Raw genomic sequence first — 19179 nt, forward strand, 5'->3', positions numbered from 1 at the left:
CGCATAATACCTTTTCACACACACACACACACACACACACACGGAAACGCTCACCTGCGAACCAGTTGGTACGTACTACATACGAACTTTTTGGAGAACCCATCATACGTGATGTGGATCCAAAATATGAACTATTCATGTGAAGGAGCACCTCGTTAAACCCCCCAGGACCAAGTTTTACTTCGATCTAAAACTTTGATGGGCCATGAAAAATGAAAACAGTTCCCTCCCTTGATTTGCATTTCTCTTTGCTATGGCACATCAGAATTTTAGATCAGGGTGAAAATTTGTCACATGGGGTTTCATGGGATTCCACATCACATGGACCGTTCAGATTAGACACTCATGACACGTGTGCAAAGGTGTGCACGTGCGTAGGTGCGCAGGGGAGCATGACTCTATATATATATATATATACACACACACTTCTTGAGGGCAATTAAAAAAATAGAGATAGGTAGTTCGCTGCCCATTGATTAAATTGAGCAGAAGCTGAAAATTGTTAATAGAAATGAGTGGATTTATGTGAGGATTACTTGAAAAGGAAGGATTTGAGAGAGGCAAAGAACTCCATTTTACTTTCTATATGCATTATTGTTCATATTATAAATATTCTAATCATCTCAAGATGTTAATCATACTTCTACATAGTACAAGCACCCATAATGCTGTTTTTCTCACTCTGTTTTTTAAATACATATCCCTATTAAACCCCAAAAGTTTTCATTCACTAAAAATTTACTATTTTAGTGTTTCAGTATTTTATTTTATTTTTTAAAAATATTATTATTATTATTATTATTTTGGATTTTCACCGCCTACCTTTCAAGCTATTTCCGGATAAACGCATGCTTTCAAAATAACGGATTTGCTCCTACACCCTTTCTTTGTTATGATTATACCCCATTGCAAGGGGCAGGTGTGCGGAAGATTCTATGGGACCCACTTGTTTATATGTGTATGATCAACGCCGCCCATCTATTTTTCAATCTCATTTTATACCATGAGCCCAAAAATGAAGCAGATCCGAAGCGCAGGTGGACCTCACCGTAGGAAACGCATTAAAAACATGTTGGGGGCAATAGAAGCTGGTTTCGTCTTCCCTGTGTCCATGTCTGTTGTTCCCTGTGGTGGGGCCCACCTAAGCTTTGGACCGAACTCATATTTGTGTCTTCCCTCTCTTCCAGGTCCACGTGCCTTGTGAACAGGTGGTGTGGCAAAGAAACATCACAGTGGGCCGGGTGGGGCCTTAGCCACGATGGGTCCCACACTGTTACAGATCAAGTTGATATCTGATTTCTCCCTTCATCTCGGTTTGTGTGACCAAAACAACAAGTTGGGTGGCGAACGGTTGGGATGGGGATGCACCTCACGGTGGCCCCACCCCCTGGTGGACCACTGACGCGTGGCTTCTCCCCATAGGTCGAGTAGCAAATAAACATCATGGTGACCCCGGACGGTTTCAACAGTGGCCTCATTCTCACAGCTGTTACCAGCAGTGTGGCCCACTTGGGCGTTGGATCTGCTTCCTGGTGGGCCCACACCCTGAGATACTGTCAGATGGGAGGGACAACGGAGAGAAAACGTACATCATGATGGGCCCCTGCCCTCTGAAAAATGGATGGACGGTGTGCATAAACACATGCATCAATATAGGTCCAGGAATTTTTTTTCAATGGTGGGTACTCGAGCACCACAGTTCTGTTGGTGGGCCCACTGGAGCTCCTGGAATGAAGCTGGTTTTGGTGATTTTCTTCACAGTGAGTCCAACGGAGGGTCCCACGGATTTTCCGTTTTTTTTTTTTTTAAAAAAATCCTCAAGCTGATGCTTGCATTTTCTACGGTGGGCCCATGGAAGTTTTTAATGGTGGGACGTTTAATCACCACTATCCCCGGGGTGGGCCCCACTTGAGATTCAGATCTGCTTCTTTTTTAGGCTCACGCGTTAAAATGGTACGGAGAAACCAATGGATGGCGTGGATATAAAACACATAAATCAATGTGGCTCCCACTGAGTTGTAGGGCACGCTGCCCCCACGTGTGGGCCCTGTAAGGTTTCCATGGTGGGCCCCACAGCGGGTGGGGCTGTGGCTTTATCAACAGATTGATGGCCCATATGAAAAGGAACGAGGAGAAGACTTTCTCCAATGCGAAAGAACGAGAAAGAACGAAGGCACTTTTGTCATTTTGAAAAATATACAGCGGCAAGCTGCTGATTGTCTAACGGTGCAAATCTCAGGTGCTTTGCTTTGAGTATATTGAAAGCATGCCCTTATTCAAAAATAGCCTAAAAGATGAGTGGTTATACAGGAAAATCCGTTATTTCCCCAAAATTTTAAACTTCTATTATTATCATCAATGTCTAATTAAACACAAACATCTCATGTACTGTTTTTGCATTGGATGTCATTTTGCTAACTGTGGGAGCCAGGGCCTTGCTATTAAGCAGCTTCGCGCATGTAGATGACTAGCTGGTGCAGCCCACCGGGTAAGATAGAATTCTTCCTCTGTATTTTAGAAGATATCTTAAATGGCTGGTACCATCTGGACGTGATGAGATTTGATCGGGCCACATGTTGTTGTTAGAGAAAAGAATTTTTAAAAGTGGTCTGGCTGAGTGTTTAGTTGACCAATGTCACATGGAGCTATCCCAATGAAATCTCACCATGTCTTGCACATACTCTACCAACGTTTCCGGGGGCTGTCCCAATGAAATCTCGCTATATCTTATACATATGCAACCCATTTCATGTCTGATGCAAGGATATATAATGATCTACTCCTAGATGTATGTATAATCAGATTACAGAATATTCAAATAAATACATGAATCAATTAACCGTTTTCAATCAAAGAGATTATGTAAATTTCAACACAAAGATAAGGTTATTCAATTAGGATTATGTTTTTTTAATCATAAAATCACATAAACAGTAAAAATGGAAGACCTAAAGATATGAAGATGTCCCAAATCTAGCATAAGTCAGTCCAAAACCAAGTTCGGATCTGATTCTAATGACTAACCATTCATCTTTTCCGTTCAAACTAGAAAATGAATATCTACATATGAACGAAATGGGTGAAAAATGAAGGGTTCGAAATGAAGAAAGTACATGTCCTGTGTTATCGTCAAAAGAAAAGAATGATGATGATTCTTACATTTTCCTGCACCTCAAAAATCTAGAAAGAAGGAAACCTGAAATCAGGGTGAAATTCTCAACACTCAAGGGTTAATCCTGAAACCTTGATATCTCAAATAAAGGGGAAAAAAATAGATGAATTTCTATTTATTCAATAATAATGAAAATAGAATTTGTTACCACGTACATATAAACTATGGAAAAAGTAAAAGTGCAGTAAAGCCCCTATAAACAAGAAAAATAACAAAAAAGACAAAAAAAAGTAAAGAAAGTGCAATAAAGATCCTAAAACAAGAAAAATAAACAAAAAAGCTTAAAGCACCCGTGTGGTAGGGTATAAAATCTGACGCATGTAACTATGGTCAGGGTGCGGTCATGCTGCTCCTGCACTCGTGGCACGTCAGAAAATGGGTTCGATGGACGCAATGTCTATCCACATCAATTCATCCGCTCCGGTACTCTATCAGCGACGCTTCTTCCTCTGGTACACTTTAAATGGTGCACCACTGATGTCCGCATCATTGTCCAAATAAAATTTCACCATATCTTATGATGAAGTAGAATGACAACGGTACATGATCTAATCAAATTTGGCTTTGTGAGGTCACTAGGCAATTCGCTTCCAACTTGGGATCCTTTTTACAAGGGATGCAGATTCAAATCTGGCAGTGTTATGTCACCAGCTAATCTACTTCCAATGTAGAATTCTTTTACAAGGGATGCAGATTGCCGGTGACTTGACCCAACTATGGGGAGCCTATTGTGATGTATGTAAGCAAAAGCCCTGTAGACCTCAAGAAATTCTCAACAGTTAATGGTCAATATTCAATATTTTCTCATAATGTGGTTCACTTGAGTTTTGAATTTACCATACTTTTTAGGCTCATTTCTTAACATTAGCTGGAAAATATGGATAAAACACACATCATGGTGGCCCCATAGAGAAATAAAACATGCATTGTAGTGGCCCCATGGAGACCAAGTCAGTCGGGCAATCCTTGCCCTTTTACAAATATGCTATCTTTGAAAATATCCAAATGAGGGAGAAAGCAGGAAGTGAGTAAAAAAAGAAGAAAACCATTCCTTTTAGTCAACATGTGTAGATTAGATGAGGTTTGGGCATAGATTTGGTGAGGTGAGGTTAACAACTGAGGGGTTGTTTGGATGCCTGTAAAGTTATTAATTTGTAATCCAATTATAAGTTATTTGATTACAGGTGTAAAGTGATTACTTGTGATTTTGTTTGGCTTTAAGTTGTAATCTGATTACATGGAAACAATTATCTATATTTAGATAACTTGAAATCTATTTACAACCTATATTCATGTATTCATGTAACAGAGCTTAGAGTGCTAAATCATTTAAAAATAATTATATGACATATAAAGTTTTTATATAAGATAGATCATTGGGATAAGCCCAACTTAATAAAACCCGTTGCCAATTTTTATTGTAAACAAATCAATTGGTAGGACAGAATTAAGTCCGCTAATTCAAACAAAGTACTAAGGTTTAACAACATCCTAACATATGAGAAGTTCCAATCTTAGCATCAATAATAGATAGAAAGAGGGAAATGTTTATCTTCTTCTTTCATTTTGGATCTTTGTAATCATTGAAAGATAATCGGCAAATCTCTTTGCTTTGAAAATTTTTCAAAAATTACGAATCTTACCTAAAATTCATTACCCTGTAATATGAAACATGACTTTTTCTCATATTTTAGATTACTGTTAAAATCTGTAATCAAAATATAATTTGCAATCTGATTACGGATACTCATCGAAATAGCTCCTGTGAATCAATTTCTACTTGAGGACTTTACAGGCATCCAAACGACTTCTTGAATTTGTTCTAATACCACTTTATAAGTAATTTTTATTTATTTATTTATATTAGTAATAAAATTAGTTTTTAAAATTAATTTCATGTATACTATTTCAAAGGTAACTACTTTTAAGTAAATTGCAGTCATAGCAAAAAATTATTACCTTTTAGCATTTAACTTTTTTACTCTCTTATGTCTTCATACAATAGATCGCTCCTATTTGCAGTCATAGCAAACATGCATTTATTACCTTTTAACATTTAACTTTTTTACTCTGTCTCTCTTAACCGTTCATATTAAAAGTGGCCTTGCATGATGGACAAATCATATCGAAGGTGGGGCTGTCATGATGGACGGTGCACATTAGAGTTGGACTGGACATTATGATAGTAGACATTGAAGGTGGACCCCATGATGGACAATTAACATTGAGGTAGGTCCACATAATGGATTATCCACATTAAGGTGGCCCGTCAACATCAAAGGTCGGTCCTAATGATGAATGGCTCAGGTGAGCCTTGCATGATGGACAACCCACATTAAAAGTGGGGTCCATGATGTACAGTCCACATCAAAGGTGGGCCCCACAAGATGGGCAGTGGACATTGAAGCTAGCCCCACATGATGGATGGCCCGCATCAAAGTAGGCCCCACATAGTGGATGGTCCACATCAAAGGTCTAAAGATCCAAGGTAGGCCCTGTATGATGGACAACTCACATCAAAGGTGGGACCCACATGATGAATAGTCCACATTAAAGGTGGGTTCCAAATAATGGATGATCCATATGATGGATGACCTATATTAAGGTAGGCCAAATAATGAACAATCCACATCAAAGGTCGCCCTTGATGATGAATGGCTAACATCTAAGGTGGGCACTGCATGATGGAGGGCTCACACGATTGATATTCCTTTGATCCGGGTTCCTCAGTGGATATTGAAGGTGGGCCCACATGATGGAAGTGACATTGATAGGTGCCCACATGATTGATGACCATGTCAAAGGGGGCCACATAAGGACAGTTCCCATCGAAGGTTGGCCCTTAAGGATGAATGAACCACATCCAAAGCAGGCTTTGCATGATGGATGACTCACTTTAAAGTTGGACTCCGTATGATGGATGACCCACATCTAATGTACGATTCAAGGTGGGGCTGCAAGATGGTATCGCACATTGAAGGTAGGACCGATAAGATGGCTGGTCTTCATTGAAGGCAGGCCCCATACAATGGCTGTTAAGGCTAAGGTGGGCCCAACATAATGAATGGTCCATGTCAAGGGTTGAGGGATGAGTAATTATATGATGTTGGAAACCAAGTATATCCCTTTTAACTTTTTGCCTAAATATATTCCGCTGCTAAGCACAGCCCAAAATAAGTTTAGGAATAAGTAGCGTTTGTGAATTAACTTACAATCCAAAGGGTGAGGCCTTGACTACGGAGCCCACATCAATATGTGTTGTATATTCACACAGTCCATTTATTTTTCTAGCCTATTTTAGGGCGTGGTCTCATTTGGTAGATCACACCATGGGAAAACAGTGGTGATTGAATTTCCACCTTTAACTCTAATAATTTATTTGGCAGCCGTCTCTTTTTCGGGACCATACCCTTAAAATGATCCGGCAAAATGGGTAGACCGCGTAGATATACAACACGTATATTGAAGTAGGCCCATGGTCAATGTCTCACCCTCTAGGCTGTTACTCCTACGTCACCTAATCCGTGTCATCCGGCAAACTGCAAATTGTAGGCCAGTTGATGAAGATCACCCATCTCAAAATTAGGCTGATGATCCACTCATTAGTCATCACGTCCGTGATATTGCCCACCGTTGACACGGCCTGATCCTTGTGGCAGGTTATCTTTCATGATGGGACCTACCGTTTGAATGGTACAGGTTGATTCACCAGGTTGAAGGGACAATACAAAAAGAATCCTGGTTCAAAACTCAGGCAGGTCACACCGTGTGAAATTAGAGCTTTTAGGGATGAATGTACACTGTTCATTGTTCCCAGTAGTGTGGCCCATATGAGCTTTCTATTGCTCTGATATTTTGGTTTTATGCTGAATATATGGGTTCTCGCTTGATGGACGGTGTGGATGTCACATATATGGACTCCACGGATCTTGGGGATTGTTCGCGCTGCATACAACAGGTGTTGCTGTCTCGCAGACGATTCGGATCCTCACCATGGAACGTTTCAAAACCGCACTGCCTACGCGAGCACGTGGAGCAGTTGAGGCACGAGAAAGATGCAGCCAACCATCAGCCTTTGAACGCAAACTCGCTTCTACACGTGTCCCGGGAACAAGCGTATGAAATTTTGGCCGTTCATTAGCCGGCGGACCCGACAGGGATCGTTTACCTAGCCGAAGAATCTGGACCTTCCACTTATCCATCAGCTTGCCACATGCGTATCAACAGTTCACGTTCATGCATGTATGGCCCACCTGATGTGTTATCTGCCATGATTTCTGTAACAGCACGCATTCACTGAGAGGCCCTCCTGATTAACGTCCTCGATCTCCTACAATTGCTCGTCTGCGACACGAGTGAATCGCTCGTGTGCGTGAAGTCCACATGCGCGGTTACGGGGAGTGGATAGGTGCGGCCCCGGCCTCACCCAACACGGTGCGGCCCTTACCGTGGGGCGCACCTTGATGTATATATTTTATATCCATGCCGTCCATCTGTCTTGAAAGATCATTTCAGGGCATGAGACCAAAAATAAAGCAGATACCATTGTTAGGTGGACCATACCATAGGAAACACTGGTGCATGATCATTAATGGGCCACGAACGTTTTGGATCAAGCTAATGTTTTGTTTTCCCTCATCCAGGAAATTTTGACCTTATCAACCGGTTTGATTGAAAATAAACATTAAGAAAACATTACGGTGGGCCCAAGGAAGTTTGTAACGGTAGGGCGTTCAATCAAAACTGTTTCCTACAGTATGGTCCACCTGAGATTTGGACCTTCTTTATTTTGGGTATCATCCCCTAAAATGATCTCGAAAAACGGATGGACGGTGTGGATGTAGTATACAGACATTAATGTGCGCCCCACTGTAAGGGTCACACCGTCTTGGTGAGGCCGGGGCCGGAACTGATCCGCTCCTTCAGCTACGAGGCCTTTGATTCGTTATATTCATAGATAAGGTAGATTTCGTCCAAGTCCCTGCATTCCCTTCAAATCCAAATGAAAAATCAGTTACTCTCTCATCTTCCTTCTCCGCGATGGATCCGAACCCTAAAAGCTTCCCCGTCCTCTCCTACGTAATGTATCAGATGGGACAATTCTCCGCCGACGATTCCGTTCCCGCCGATTTCGACATCGAAAAGCCCAATCCCGGGCCCATTCCATCCAAAGAAGGAGAAGTTTTTGAACAGATGCCTCATCTGAACCGTCCACATCTCCTCAACTCGATGGCTGCCGCAGTGTCCGACGTGGCCCACACCCGATCCATCCTCCAAATCCTCGGCCCCCGTCCCGATCACGAGTCCGTCGACGTTGCCCGTGCTGCCCTCGCCGACATAGAATCCCGCCTCTCCAACCAGCTCGAGGAGATCGCCCTCGACCAGCGGCCAGAAGGCGTAGTCCAGCTGGACTGGCGGGCCCAGCAGGCGGAGAGGGAGAGGGAGAAGGCGGCAGAGGAGGAGAAGAGCGCGTACAAGGCGGTGGTGCAGCTGGACGAGTTGCACGAGGCATACGAAAAGCTGCTGAGGGACGCCGAGCAGCGGCTGGTCAAGATTTACGACTCAGCAGAGGAGGCGGGCCCGGATTATGTCCCGGCAAAGGACGTAGAGATGAATGAGGAAGTGGTGGGGATTCTGCGGCAAGCATCTGATGGGTTGGAGAGGGTGGAGCTCATAGGCAGGGAGCTGCCATTTCTTCCCGAAGAATTCAGGCGTCTTCATGGACTGGTGGTGCTCAACCTCTCCGAAAATCAACTCGAGGTATTTTTGATGTGATAAGGTCTCCAGCCTAACTGGTTGGACCATAATTCGCTGTCTGCCCAGTGGACAACTTCCAATCTATCATTTGCCTGCGACATCTAACCGGTCCAATAGGTTGGCCCCATCATGAGGATTGCCTTCTGCAAAAATCAGTTACATCAACTCATCAGGTGGACCACACTTGTATTTTTTATTTATCAATGGCTAGAAATTGTTTTCTATATATGGCCCACATGGATTGGATCGGATCGATTTTTGCACAAGGTGGTTCTTATGGTGAGGCCCACCTGTTGGACAAGTTGGATGCGGAATGCACATGAAAGGTTGTAACCTATCTGCTGGGTGGAAGGTTAGTTATGGTCCAACCTCTTGGGCTTGAGATCTTCCCTTTAGATGCATCTCTCTCTCTCTCTCTCTCTCTCTCTCTCTCTCTCTCTCTCTCATGTTATTTCAAATTGAATGGATGGCAATGTTGAAAGAAAGGCGCTGGCGTTCAATTCGATAGTTCTTGTGAAGGAATCTTATTTCCGAAATTGTTTGTAGTTACAAATGTTAATTGTTGGATGGTTGGATGATGTACTGGATGACATCGAATCCAATTAAAATGGCGTTATTGTTAAATCTCATAGGTGTGTTTAGATGGTTGGCAGAATCATCTTAATTTATCATTGACAACCAACCCCTAATTTCATTTCCATGAATTTCAAGTTGGAGCTGAAATGACTAAACTGCTATTGGGGAGTGAGTTCATCACTGTGAAATGTGAATTGAAGTAATTAGGCCATTTCTACTTCATTGAATTAAAGTCTTGTTATTCATTTTAGTCGAGCATCTAGTAGCTATATTGTTTCATAGGATCTGGACTGTTGACACATCCATGAATGATTTGTTTATTTTTCTAGATATAGAGCATCGGGAGGTCTTTCTTTTTTATGTTGAAGGATAAGAAGGTGGTTTCTCATAATATTCTTGTAATCAGAGGTTGCCTGATTAGGGAGGGGATGCTTGCATCCAAGGTTTGATGTATCATATAACGCTGGTATGTATGACCTGATACTGATGAGGACAGCCATTACGACATTGTAACACAAAATGGATGCCACCATTACCGTACTATTTTGCCCCCATAACGGCTGTTACAACAGACCATGAAATGAATTGTCCGTTAAAGAGCACATCCTTGGGGTGTGAAGGAACCCGATCCTTGCTCATTTAACTGAGCTTGACTAGGTTACATGAAAGAGGATTTTTCTCATTTACTGTGAGAGGTGTAGCTGGACCGCTTTGAAATCCAAAGAAAATCTCAAACTTGATGTAGCTATGGCTAGCATGAAAATCTCAAACTCAAAAGAAACCAATTACTACTAATGTAAGCTAAGAAACAATCGACTAAGAAAACGTACAAATTCATGCATATTCATCTCAAGAAATAGTTTTTTCTTTTCCTTTTCCTTTTTCTTTAATGGGTCATGGTACCTATAATGGAAATGAGCTAAAATCTAGTGTGGGAGGAAGTCCTTTTGAGTAGTTTCTTCAACCATAAGAGAATGGAGGCAAGCTTGAGGGTTAGGAGTGCGATTCTTCGGCTTGACAAAAGGCATCCAAATAAAAAAATAAAAAATAAAAAGGACATAAACAAAGCATTGTTGAGAATGTGCTTGGACACCTTAGTGGAGTTGGCCAATGCGTGGCACTTTTTGTGACATCACAAGGACAATGTTTGTACAGATTTTGAAGTGTCATGTCATGTCCAAGTGTCCCCAAGTGTTGGCACGGTGAAATCCCAAAAAGTAAAAGTGCCTAGGTAACATTGTGCCCGGGTCTCACATATATGTGCCACATTGGCACTTGTGGTGAGAGTAGGAGTTTTTATTTTTTATTTTTTGAAGGATAACTGAACTTCTATTAAAGCAAGGGCTAAAAGAGGTAAAACAGAAGGGCTGGTAAGAAATCATCCAGCTAATACAATGAAGAGGATCCCCCTAGCTACCTTGAAAGGCCTCAATCGGGCTCCCAACAAAAACTTTATTAACCCTAGCCTATTCTGTACTAACCATTTCGATTTCAAACCTTACTTTCACATGTAGCGATAGTAGAGCTCTTTTACGCAAGACCATGTGTCACTTTACAGCTTCCCCATTGTCTTTTAACATTTGTAGAGGTCTAAGTTGGGGTTATCTCCTTTAATGTGGCTTGTACATTGGTTTATGATCTTGTTATTGAGCATTTTGAGTTGTCGAGAGTTGTCCTTCAGGGGATTATAGGGTGACGGAGCTGCTGTTTTGTTACTTCTCAATTCCTTTGATCTTGAATCATCAATATGTTAGGGATTTTTACCATGGTGTGCCATAAAGGTCGTTACGTAAAGGTAACAGTGGCAACTGTTACACGTTACGGGGTTGTAATGGCCGTAACAACTGTTATAGTAAAAATGACCCATAACCACCGTCAACGGCCTATTACGCCTACTGTGAAGGTTGTGACAACCCTGTAATGATCTGTTACGGTGCAGATGCAGGTTTTCAGAATTTTTCTTCAGCGTTATGGGGCATATATAGGTTTTTTGAGTTTTTTTTTTTTTTTAATCAATAAAAAAAGAGATTGTGGCGGCCGTTGTGGGAGCGGTAATAGCCATTACAACCCTTATTGTAAAGGTAATGGTGGTGTCCATTACAACCACTATTATCGTTACAGAATACCTTAATTTTGACATTATTGTATACTCTTAGCTACTTGGAAGAAGTTATTCATTCATCTTTGATTTACTTCTTATAGAAAGCAACCCTCTTCATATTCCAATGTGTCACTATCCAAAATGGCTTATAGTTCTTTAATTTAGGGAATGATGTTCCTCAATTATTGTCTCTTAACAAAATTTCACCCACCATCCTGTTTCCTTTGATGAGGAAACATGGTTAGGTCATATGCAATGGAGACAAAGAACTATGTTGGTTAGGAGAGTTGGTGTAAGTTGAATGCTTTACAAGGGCAAGGGGAAGGTCCAAAACGACGTGGGTAGAGGTTGTAAGAAAAGACTTGAAGACTTATAGTTAACTGAAGTTATAGCCCTTGATAGAATGGAATGGCGGGACATGATTCATGTAGCTGGCCCCAATTAATTGGGATAAGGCTTAGATGATGATGATGGAAGTTAGATTTGCCACGAGGTCTTACTTTTAAAGCCGTGTCTGGCATAACTTGCAAATGGAATGGAAGTGAAGCTTTACATGAATTCATTCCCTATAGTTTTGATAAGTTTATTTTCCCTTAACACCGATCGTCCATGAATGCATTATTTAAGTCATGCTGCATTTGGTTGCACCATATATCATGATATTTCATTATTAATAAATCTAATTTGGTGCTAAATGTCATTAAATTTCATGATGTTTTGATGACGAGACAGATTGAGTGTTCTTAGATAATTTTGAGGCTCAAAAGATTTTGATCTAAGACTGGACGGCTGGATCGGTAGATGATTACTGTGGGGGACGCACAAGCATACCCATGATTGAATCAATGTGTCTAGATTCATTGTTTGAAATAAAATGTCTTAGTTTGTTGTTTAATATAAAGTGTCTAGATTCATTGTTTGAAATAAAGTGTTCATGTTCATGTGTCCAAGTTTATTATGCTTAAAAGCCTCTAGGTTCATGATGTTTAAAGTGTCTAGGTTCATATGCTTAAAATGTCTATATTCATTATGCTTAAAATGTCTGCGTTTATTGTTTAAAGTGTCTATGTTCTAGTTTTCTGTCTATAACTATGTAATCCTTGCTAGAAAGAAGGAAAGGAAATTGTTGTAATTCTTTGCATATTATTAATAGTTATGAGCTCGGTTTTCTAGTGTGAACCTTGTTGGTAAATCTTGTTGGGACATAAAATAAAAATCAGCAAGGGCTACTTTGTTGAGTTGCCAGACTGATAAGGAGATGGTTGGTGAGGGTTGCAATACCAAAGGTTTGAGGCAACAAACTAGGGTCAAACGAGCTCAAACTCATGACCAACACACTACTCCGGGGGGACAATGTGGCATTAAGATCAACAATAAATGGAAAAGCTAGATTGTAGTTCGCTGCTTTAAATGCGGAGACATGAGGCATACTTCATCTGGATGTAGAAATAGGGAGGTGTACATTGCAAGAATTGACATATGGTCGACAATGGTGTCGTCGAAGTAGATGGTGATGACTTGGATGATCCTCTTTTTGATGAGACAGTGAGAGCCGAAGATGCAGGCGACATTATTTATGCTGATTCGGGCCAGTTACTTATAGTTCGGAAGAGTTTGTTAGCATCTAAGGCTCCAAAGGATGAGGACTAGCTGTGCACAAGTACCTTCTATATTCTTACAAAGAAGCACCCTACGCCATACTGCATTTCTTGATTTAAGAAAGGTAATGAGGTGACAATTTTAGCCCGTGCACTTATTTCATTTTCGATTGGAGAAAAGTCTTATGACCATGGTGTGTCGTAAAGGTAACAGTGGCACTCATTACATGTTACGGGGTTGTAACTGCCATAACAACCGTTATGGAAAAAGATGACCCGTAACCACTGTTAACGGTCCATTACGTCCCCTGTTAAGGCCATAATAGCCCTATAGCGGTCTGTTACAGGACAAATAAATGTTATTTAGGCTTTTTTTTTTAAAATGTAACAGGGCAGATACAGGTTTTTCAGTTTTTCATATATATATATATATATAAGAGACCGTAATAGCCATTATGGGGCCACAATAACTGTTACGACCAGTATCGTAAAGGTAACGGTGGCTGGTGGCTGTTATGGATTGTTACCATTATGGAATACCTTGATTATGACGTGTGGTGGGATGTTGCCCTGATGGACGTACTTGGGTAGACCATGGCAGTTTGACCGGAGTATTGTACATCAGGGCCTGAAAGAACATTTTCACTTTTTGGAAGGATAATGTGAAAGTTGTATTGGGTCCCATTAAAGAGAATGAAACTGCAAAACCCATCTTATAAGGGGATGCGAATTTCCTCTCCATGACATGGTTTATAGTGGAGATGAAAGAGAGTGGGATGGTATTTGCCGTGGTTGGGAAAGATATGATGAGTGATATAGTAGTGTCGGATATTATGAAACCTATGATGGGGAACTTTGCATATGTTTTTCCTGATGACTTGTCAGTTGGATTGTCACTTATACAGGGCATACAACACTATATTGATCTTGTCCTGGAGTCTAGTTTGCCCAATATATCATTCTATCGAATGAGTCCAAAAGAGCATGAGGAACTTATTCAACAAGTTAGGGAGTTATTGGATCATGGTTATATAAGGGAGATCACGAGTCTGTGCCGCTCCGGCCCTCTTAACACCTAAGAAGGACAAATCGTGGATAATGTGCATGGATAGTAGGGCCTTTAATGAGATCACAATAAAATATAGATTTCTGATTCTACAATTAAATAACATGCTTGGTATGTTGATTGGTGCAAATTTGTTCTCCAAGATAGATCTGGGAAGTGGTTACCAGTAGATTAGAATCTTCTAAGGAGATAAATGAAAAATAACATTTATGACACGCGAAGGGCTATATGAATGGCATGTTGTGTCATTTGGTTTGTCACCAAGCGCTTTCATGCTTCGACGAACCATACGTTTAGAGCATTCATTGACAAGTTTATTATAGTTTACTTTGATGATGTATTGGCGTTACCCAGACGAGAGCATACTCATATGCAACACCTTCAGGAAGTGTGCGAGGTTCTAAGGTGTGAAAAATCTATGCCAATTTCAAGAAGTGCAGTTTTGTGACTAATCAGGTGATATTCTTGGGTTATGTAGTGTTGGTGGCTGAAATTACAATTGAGAATGAGAAGGTGATGGCTGCCCGAGAATGGCCTACTCCTTACCGGTGTTGATTCCACGTCCCAATAAGCTCTACAACAAGGTTCACACCAAAAAACCAAGCTAAGAACTTTTGATAACATGTGAAGAATCATAAGGATTTCATTTTCCATTATTTTCAACAAGGGTTATGTATTTTTATAGAAATAAAATCAGAACCTAGGCACTTTAAATAATAAACCTAGACACTTTAAGCACAATGAACCTAGACACTTTAAGTATGATGAACCTAGACATATGAACTTGAACACCTTATTTCAAACAATGAATCTATACACTATTTTATTTAAACGACAAACCTAGACATTTCATTTTAAATAATGAATCTAAACACAGTGATTCAATGATTCAATCAGAGGTATACGTATGCATCCCCCACGTCGATCATCTACCGATGCAACCATCTATTAGATCAGACTCTTTCGAGGCTACTTGCCATTTTCAAAATGATCCGACTGCTTCTCCGCTAATGCCATTACTCAATCCAAGAGCTTGTGTTAACTCGTTGTTTCTTGTTATATTTTTGCATTTGGGAGTTGTAATTGTTATCAGATAGGAATTTATTTGGGCTCCTCCTTGTAGAAGAAATCTGAAAGATGATGAGTTGGAAGTTTTGCTTAGTCTGCTTGATATGTTGTCAGAAGTTCATCCATCAAGTGAAGAATCAGACTTGATATTGTGGTTGAAGGAAAAGTCGGGCAAGTTTTGAGTAAAATCTTTCTTTTCGATGATTGTCGGCAAGCAGAGCGATCAGGCTGTTTATCATACAACTTATGTTTGGCGATATGGCACTACTTAAAAGGAAGAAAGGGGAACCTTGTGGGAGTCTTCAATCGGGTGAAATCGAATGTCATGGAATGGGCGAGTGTGCCTAATGTTCTGGGCATAGATCAATTTCTTCTCTCTCTCTCTCTCTCTCTCTCTCTCTCTCTCATTCTTTGGCTTCAACCCTTTATTAAAGTGATAATCGCTTCAAAAAAGAAAAAAAAAACAACTGTGTAATATTTGGTGCAAAAAATGCAGCCTCAGCCTTTGTGAAACTGCAGATTACATGATTGGACCACAACATACGGCAAAGCTTATTGGTTATTTTTATTTTCCGTAGATAAATGTCGGTTAGTTAAGTAGAACAGCTTTATTAAAGACTTCTATGACTGGATCTCATATAAATGGTTGATTTTATTAATTAATTATAGAATGCATTATTACTTGGTCAAATCCATGTTCTTTGGAATTCCGCATCCTGTCCTGTGCCTAATTTTCTATGGGTCGGTCTGAAAACAGGTAATTCCTGATTCAATAGCTGGGTTAGGGAATCTGCAGGAGCTTCATCTTTCCTCCAACCTTTTGGTGTCACTACCAGACTCCATCGGACTGTTACTTAATCTGAAGATCCTAGACGTGTCAGGAAACAAGCTTACGGCGCTACCTAACAGCATCTCCCACTGCAGGTAACACCATCATTAGGTTTTCAATGTTCTTCCGCAACATTATTGGAGTTTCTCCAGCGCCTATGAATCAAAGTTATTTCAATCCAGGTCACTTGTGGAGCTGGATGCAAGCTTCAATGGACTGACATATTTGCCAACAGATATCGGGCATGAATTAGTCAAGCTGCAAAAGCTCTTGATCCACCTCAATAAGATCCGCTCTCTTCCCACATCCATTTGTGAGATGAGGTCTTTGTGCCATCTTGATGCCCACTTCAATGAGCTCTGTGGTCTACCACACACAATCGGGAGATTAACGAATCTAGAAATCCTAAATCTTAGCAGTAATTTCAGTGACCTGACAGAGCTTCCAGACACAATTGGTGATCTGTCTAATCTCAGGGAACTTGATCTCAGCAACAATCAGATCCATTCTCTGCCTGTTACATTCGGTCGACTTTATAAGCTCACCAAACTTAACTTGGACCAGAACCCACTTGTCATTCCGCCTGCAGAGATTGTGAATAGAGGGGTTGAGGCTGTTAAGGTATACATGACAAATATGTCGCTCGACATTCTGATGGAGGAAGAACAGAGGAGCATGCTTGAAGTGGATGAGCATTCTCAAGCCGGTTGGCTGACCCGCAGCACCTCATGGTTGAATAACTGGGTTGTTGGAGTTTCTGAGAGTGTCACAGGATCTATGGGAACTGGAGAGAAATCTCAAAGAGATCCATGTCTTGATCAGCAGTTATGATTTCTGGACCCCACTCCAGTATTTTTACGTTTTTGTGGCATGTACAGCTGATAATGATTAAGCACCTTTTTTTAACAGCGGGAACTTGCTCGTGCCATTCCATGATACCAGAAACAGCAAACTGCTTCTAACCTTTTTCCTGCAGTTTGTATTATTGCTCTTGAAAATGTCCACAGGTTTCGTGTCAATAAATGAAATAAGTACTTGCAATCTTGTTTGTACGTTATTCATTTGTAATGAAATTCGTAAGCATTCATTTTTGTACTCTTATTTGTTCGGACTATAAACCGTTTATCTTAGCAACCAAATGCACCCCTAAATAAAGAAAGAGAGAACTCTAAAGCCTGAACTTGGAACTTCCAGAAGTGCCTGTATGAGGACCCAGAACTCAACAACCGTCATATAACTTAATTCTGACTAGGGGTGTACATCGAGTTGAACCGAGTCGAGCTGGCCTCACTCGACTTGGCTCGGTCAGCAGGCACACCCAGCTCGAACTTGGCTCAGCTCGGTGATCAAGCCATCATCTCCAGCCCGATTCGGCTCGGTCAGCAAATCGGACCAGTTCGAGTGAAGTTCGAGCTTGAGCTTTCGATAACGACTGGCTCAAATCGCCATTCGTCTTCTACGGTGAGAATAGACAGTTGGTGAGAGTCAAGGTGCAAATGTGCATGCACTCCCTACTCTCTCTCTCTCTCTCTCTCTCTCTCTCTCTCTCTCTCTCTCTCTATGAAATGGTTATTTATTTTTTTATTTAATATGACCGCCTGTATTTTTGTATTGAGATGAACACGACATTTGGGGAGTCTCTGCCTCTGCCAGAGCTGTTCCATGGTGATCCGGTCAGGGCTGGCGAGGAGGCCTCCATCGGAAAGGCGATGGGGCGGATTGAGTCAATCCATGATGCGGGGCACTCGTTTGTGGGGATAGCAGAGGCACGTTGACTTCAACATCTACAGGCAAATGTGTGGAAACAAGGTCGACTTCAATGAGGAAGCAAGGTTGACTTCAACATCTACAGGCAGATGCGAGGAAACAGCCTGTATTTTTGTATTGACAGATATTTCAACTGTGGGAGTTCTTTCCTACTCTGACTGAGTCGAGCCGAGTTCAAGCTATATATCAAACCGAGTCGAGTCAAGCTCGGGCCAGCTCGAACTCGGCTGGAACTCAGTTTTGAGCTCTAAAAAACAGCTCGACTCGGATCGAACTCAGCTTCGAACCGAGCCAAATGAAGCTTTTTCGAGCCGAGTCGAGCGAGTTGACTGAGCTAGCTCGGTTCGTGTACACCACCGTGTACACCCCTAATTCTGACGAGGAAAATTTTGATATTGACCCACATCTCATCGTTGCTAGAAAGTTCTGTTTTGGGTGCAGAGGCTTTTAGTACGGAGCTATATGCAAGACATATCAAAGCAAAACAACACGAGGAAGGATTCTATATGTGCAAACTGAATGATGAAAAAGGTTTCCTAAATGGAAAAAAGTTGGGAACATGCTCATCTTCATTGCTATGGGAATAGCAGTCATCTTTCTCATGACATATTTAGGAAAAAAGATTTTTTTCTCCCCCTATAAGCCTTGTCAAGATATGGTTGAGGTGAAGGTCATCAGATTATCTTCTTAATGCCATGCCTAGTAGTCTCAGCAGGAACATATGTTGATTACGTGATATATCTTCCACTATGATGAGAGCTGCATTAGATCAGTCTCCTGCTGTGCATTTCTATCATGTTGTCTCCTCTTGAAGCTTCTCAATCCAATTTTTTCATATCCATGAATGGCGTGTACATTTTCAATGAGATTATTCAATTGCTGTGCTAGGGTAGAAACAGTAGGTCGGATGACCAATCTGCAGTCCGCGTGATTCCAGGGTGTGAAAAACCATTGTGAAGGAGAAAACAGCAGCTACTCTAGGGAGTAGGTTTGGGAGCAAAACTATCATTACTCTCTGGTTGTTATCTCAAAACAAAATCATAGATGGAAAGATATGTTTTTTAGCCCTTTTGGTTTCTTCTTAAATTTGGGAGGGTCACTTTCTAGTGTTGCCTCTCCAGTTCTCCCCTTTTGTTCTGCTCTCTTGTTTTGCATTACTTGCTTTGTAAAATCAGGGTTATCTTCCGAAAAGTCAATGCATGAAAAATGTTATAAGAAAAACTTGCATCTCTTTACTTTCAGTCT

General features: G+C 41.1%; 1 protein-coding gene across 1 annotated transcript; it reads left to right on the forward strand.

Moving 5' to 3' along the window:
• Nucleotides 1-8095: 8095 nt before the first annotated feature.
• LOC131219409 (plant intracellular Ras-group-related LRR protein 9-like) lies at nt 8096-17262 on the forward strand. Its single transcript, XM_058214531.1, has 3 exons — nt 8096-8932; nt 16096-16262; nt 16350-17262. Exons 1-3 carry the CDS (start codon nt 8213-8215, stop codon nt 16996-16998), a joined length of 1536 nt encoding a protein of 511 aa, XP_058070514.1. The 5' UTR covers nt 8096-8212; the 3' UTR covers nt 16999-17262.
• The last annotated feature ends 1917 nt before the right edge of the window (nt 17263-19179 follow it).

The sequence above is a fragment of the Magnolia sinica genome, chromosome 1 (genome assembly GCF_029962835.1).
Source record: "Magnolia sinica isolate HGM2019 chromosome 1, MsV1, whole genome shotgun sequence".
Taxonomy (NCBI): domain Eukaryota; kingdom Viridiplantae; phylum Streptophyta; class Magnoliopsida; order Magnoliales; family Magnoliaceae; genus Magnolia; species Magnolia sinica.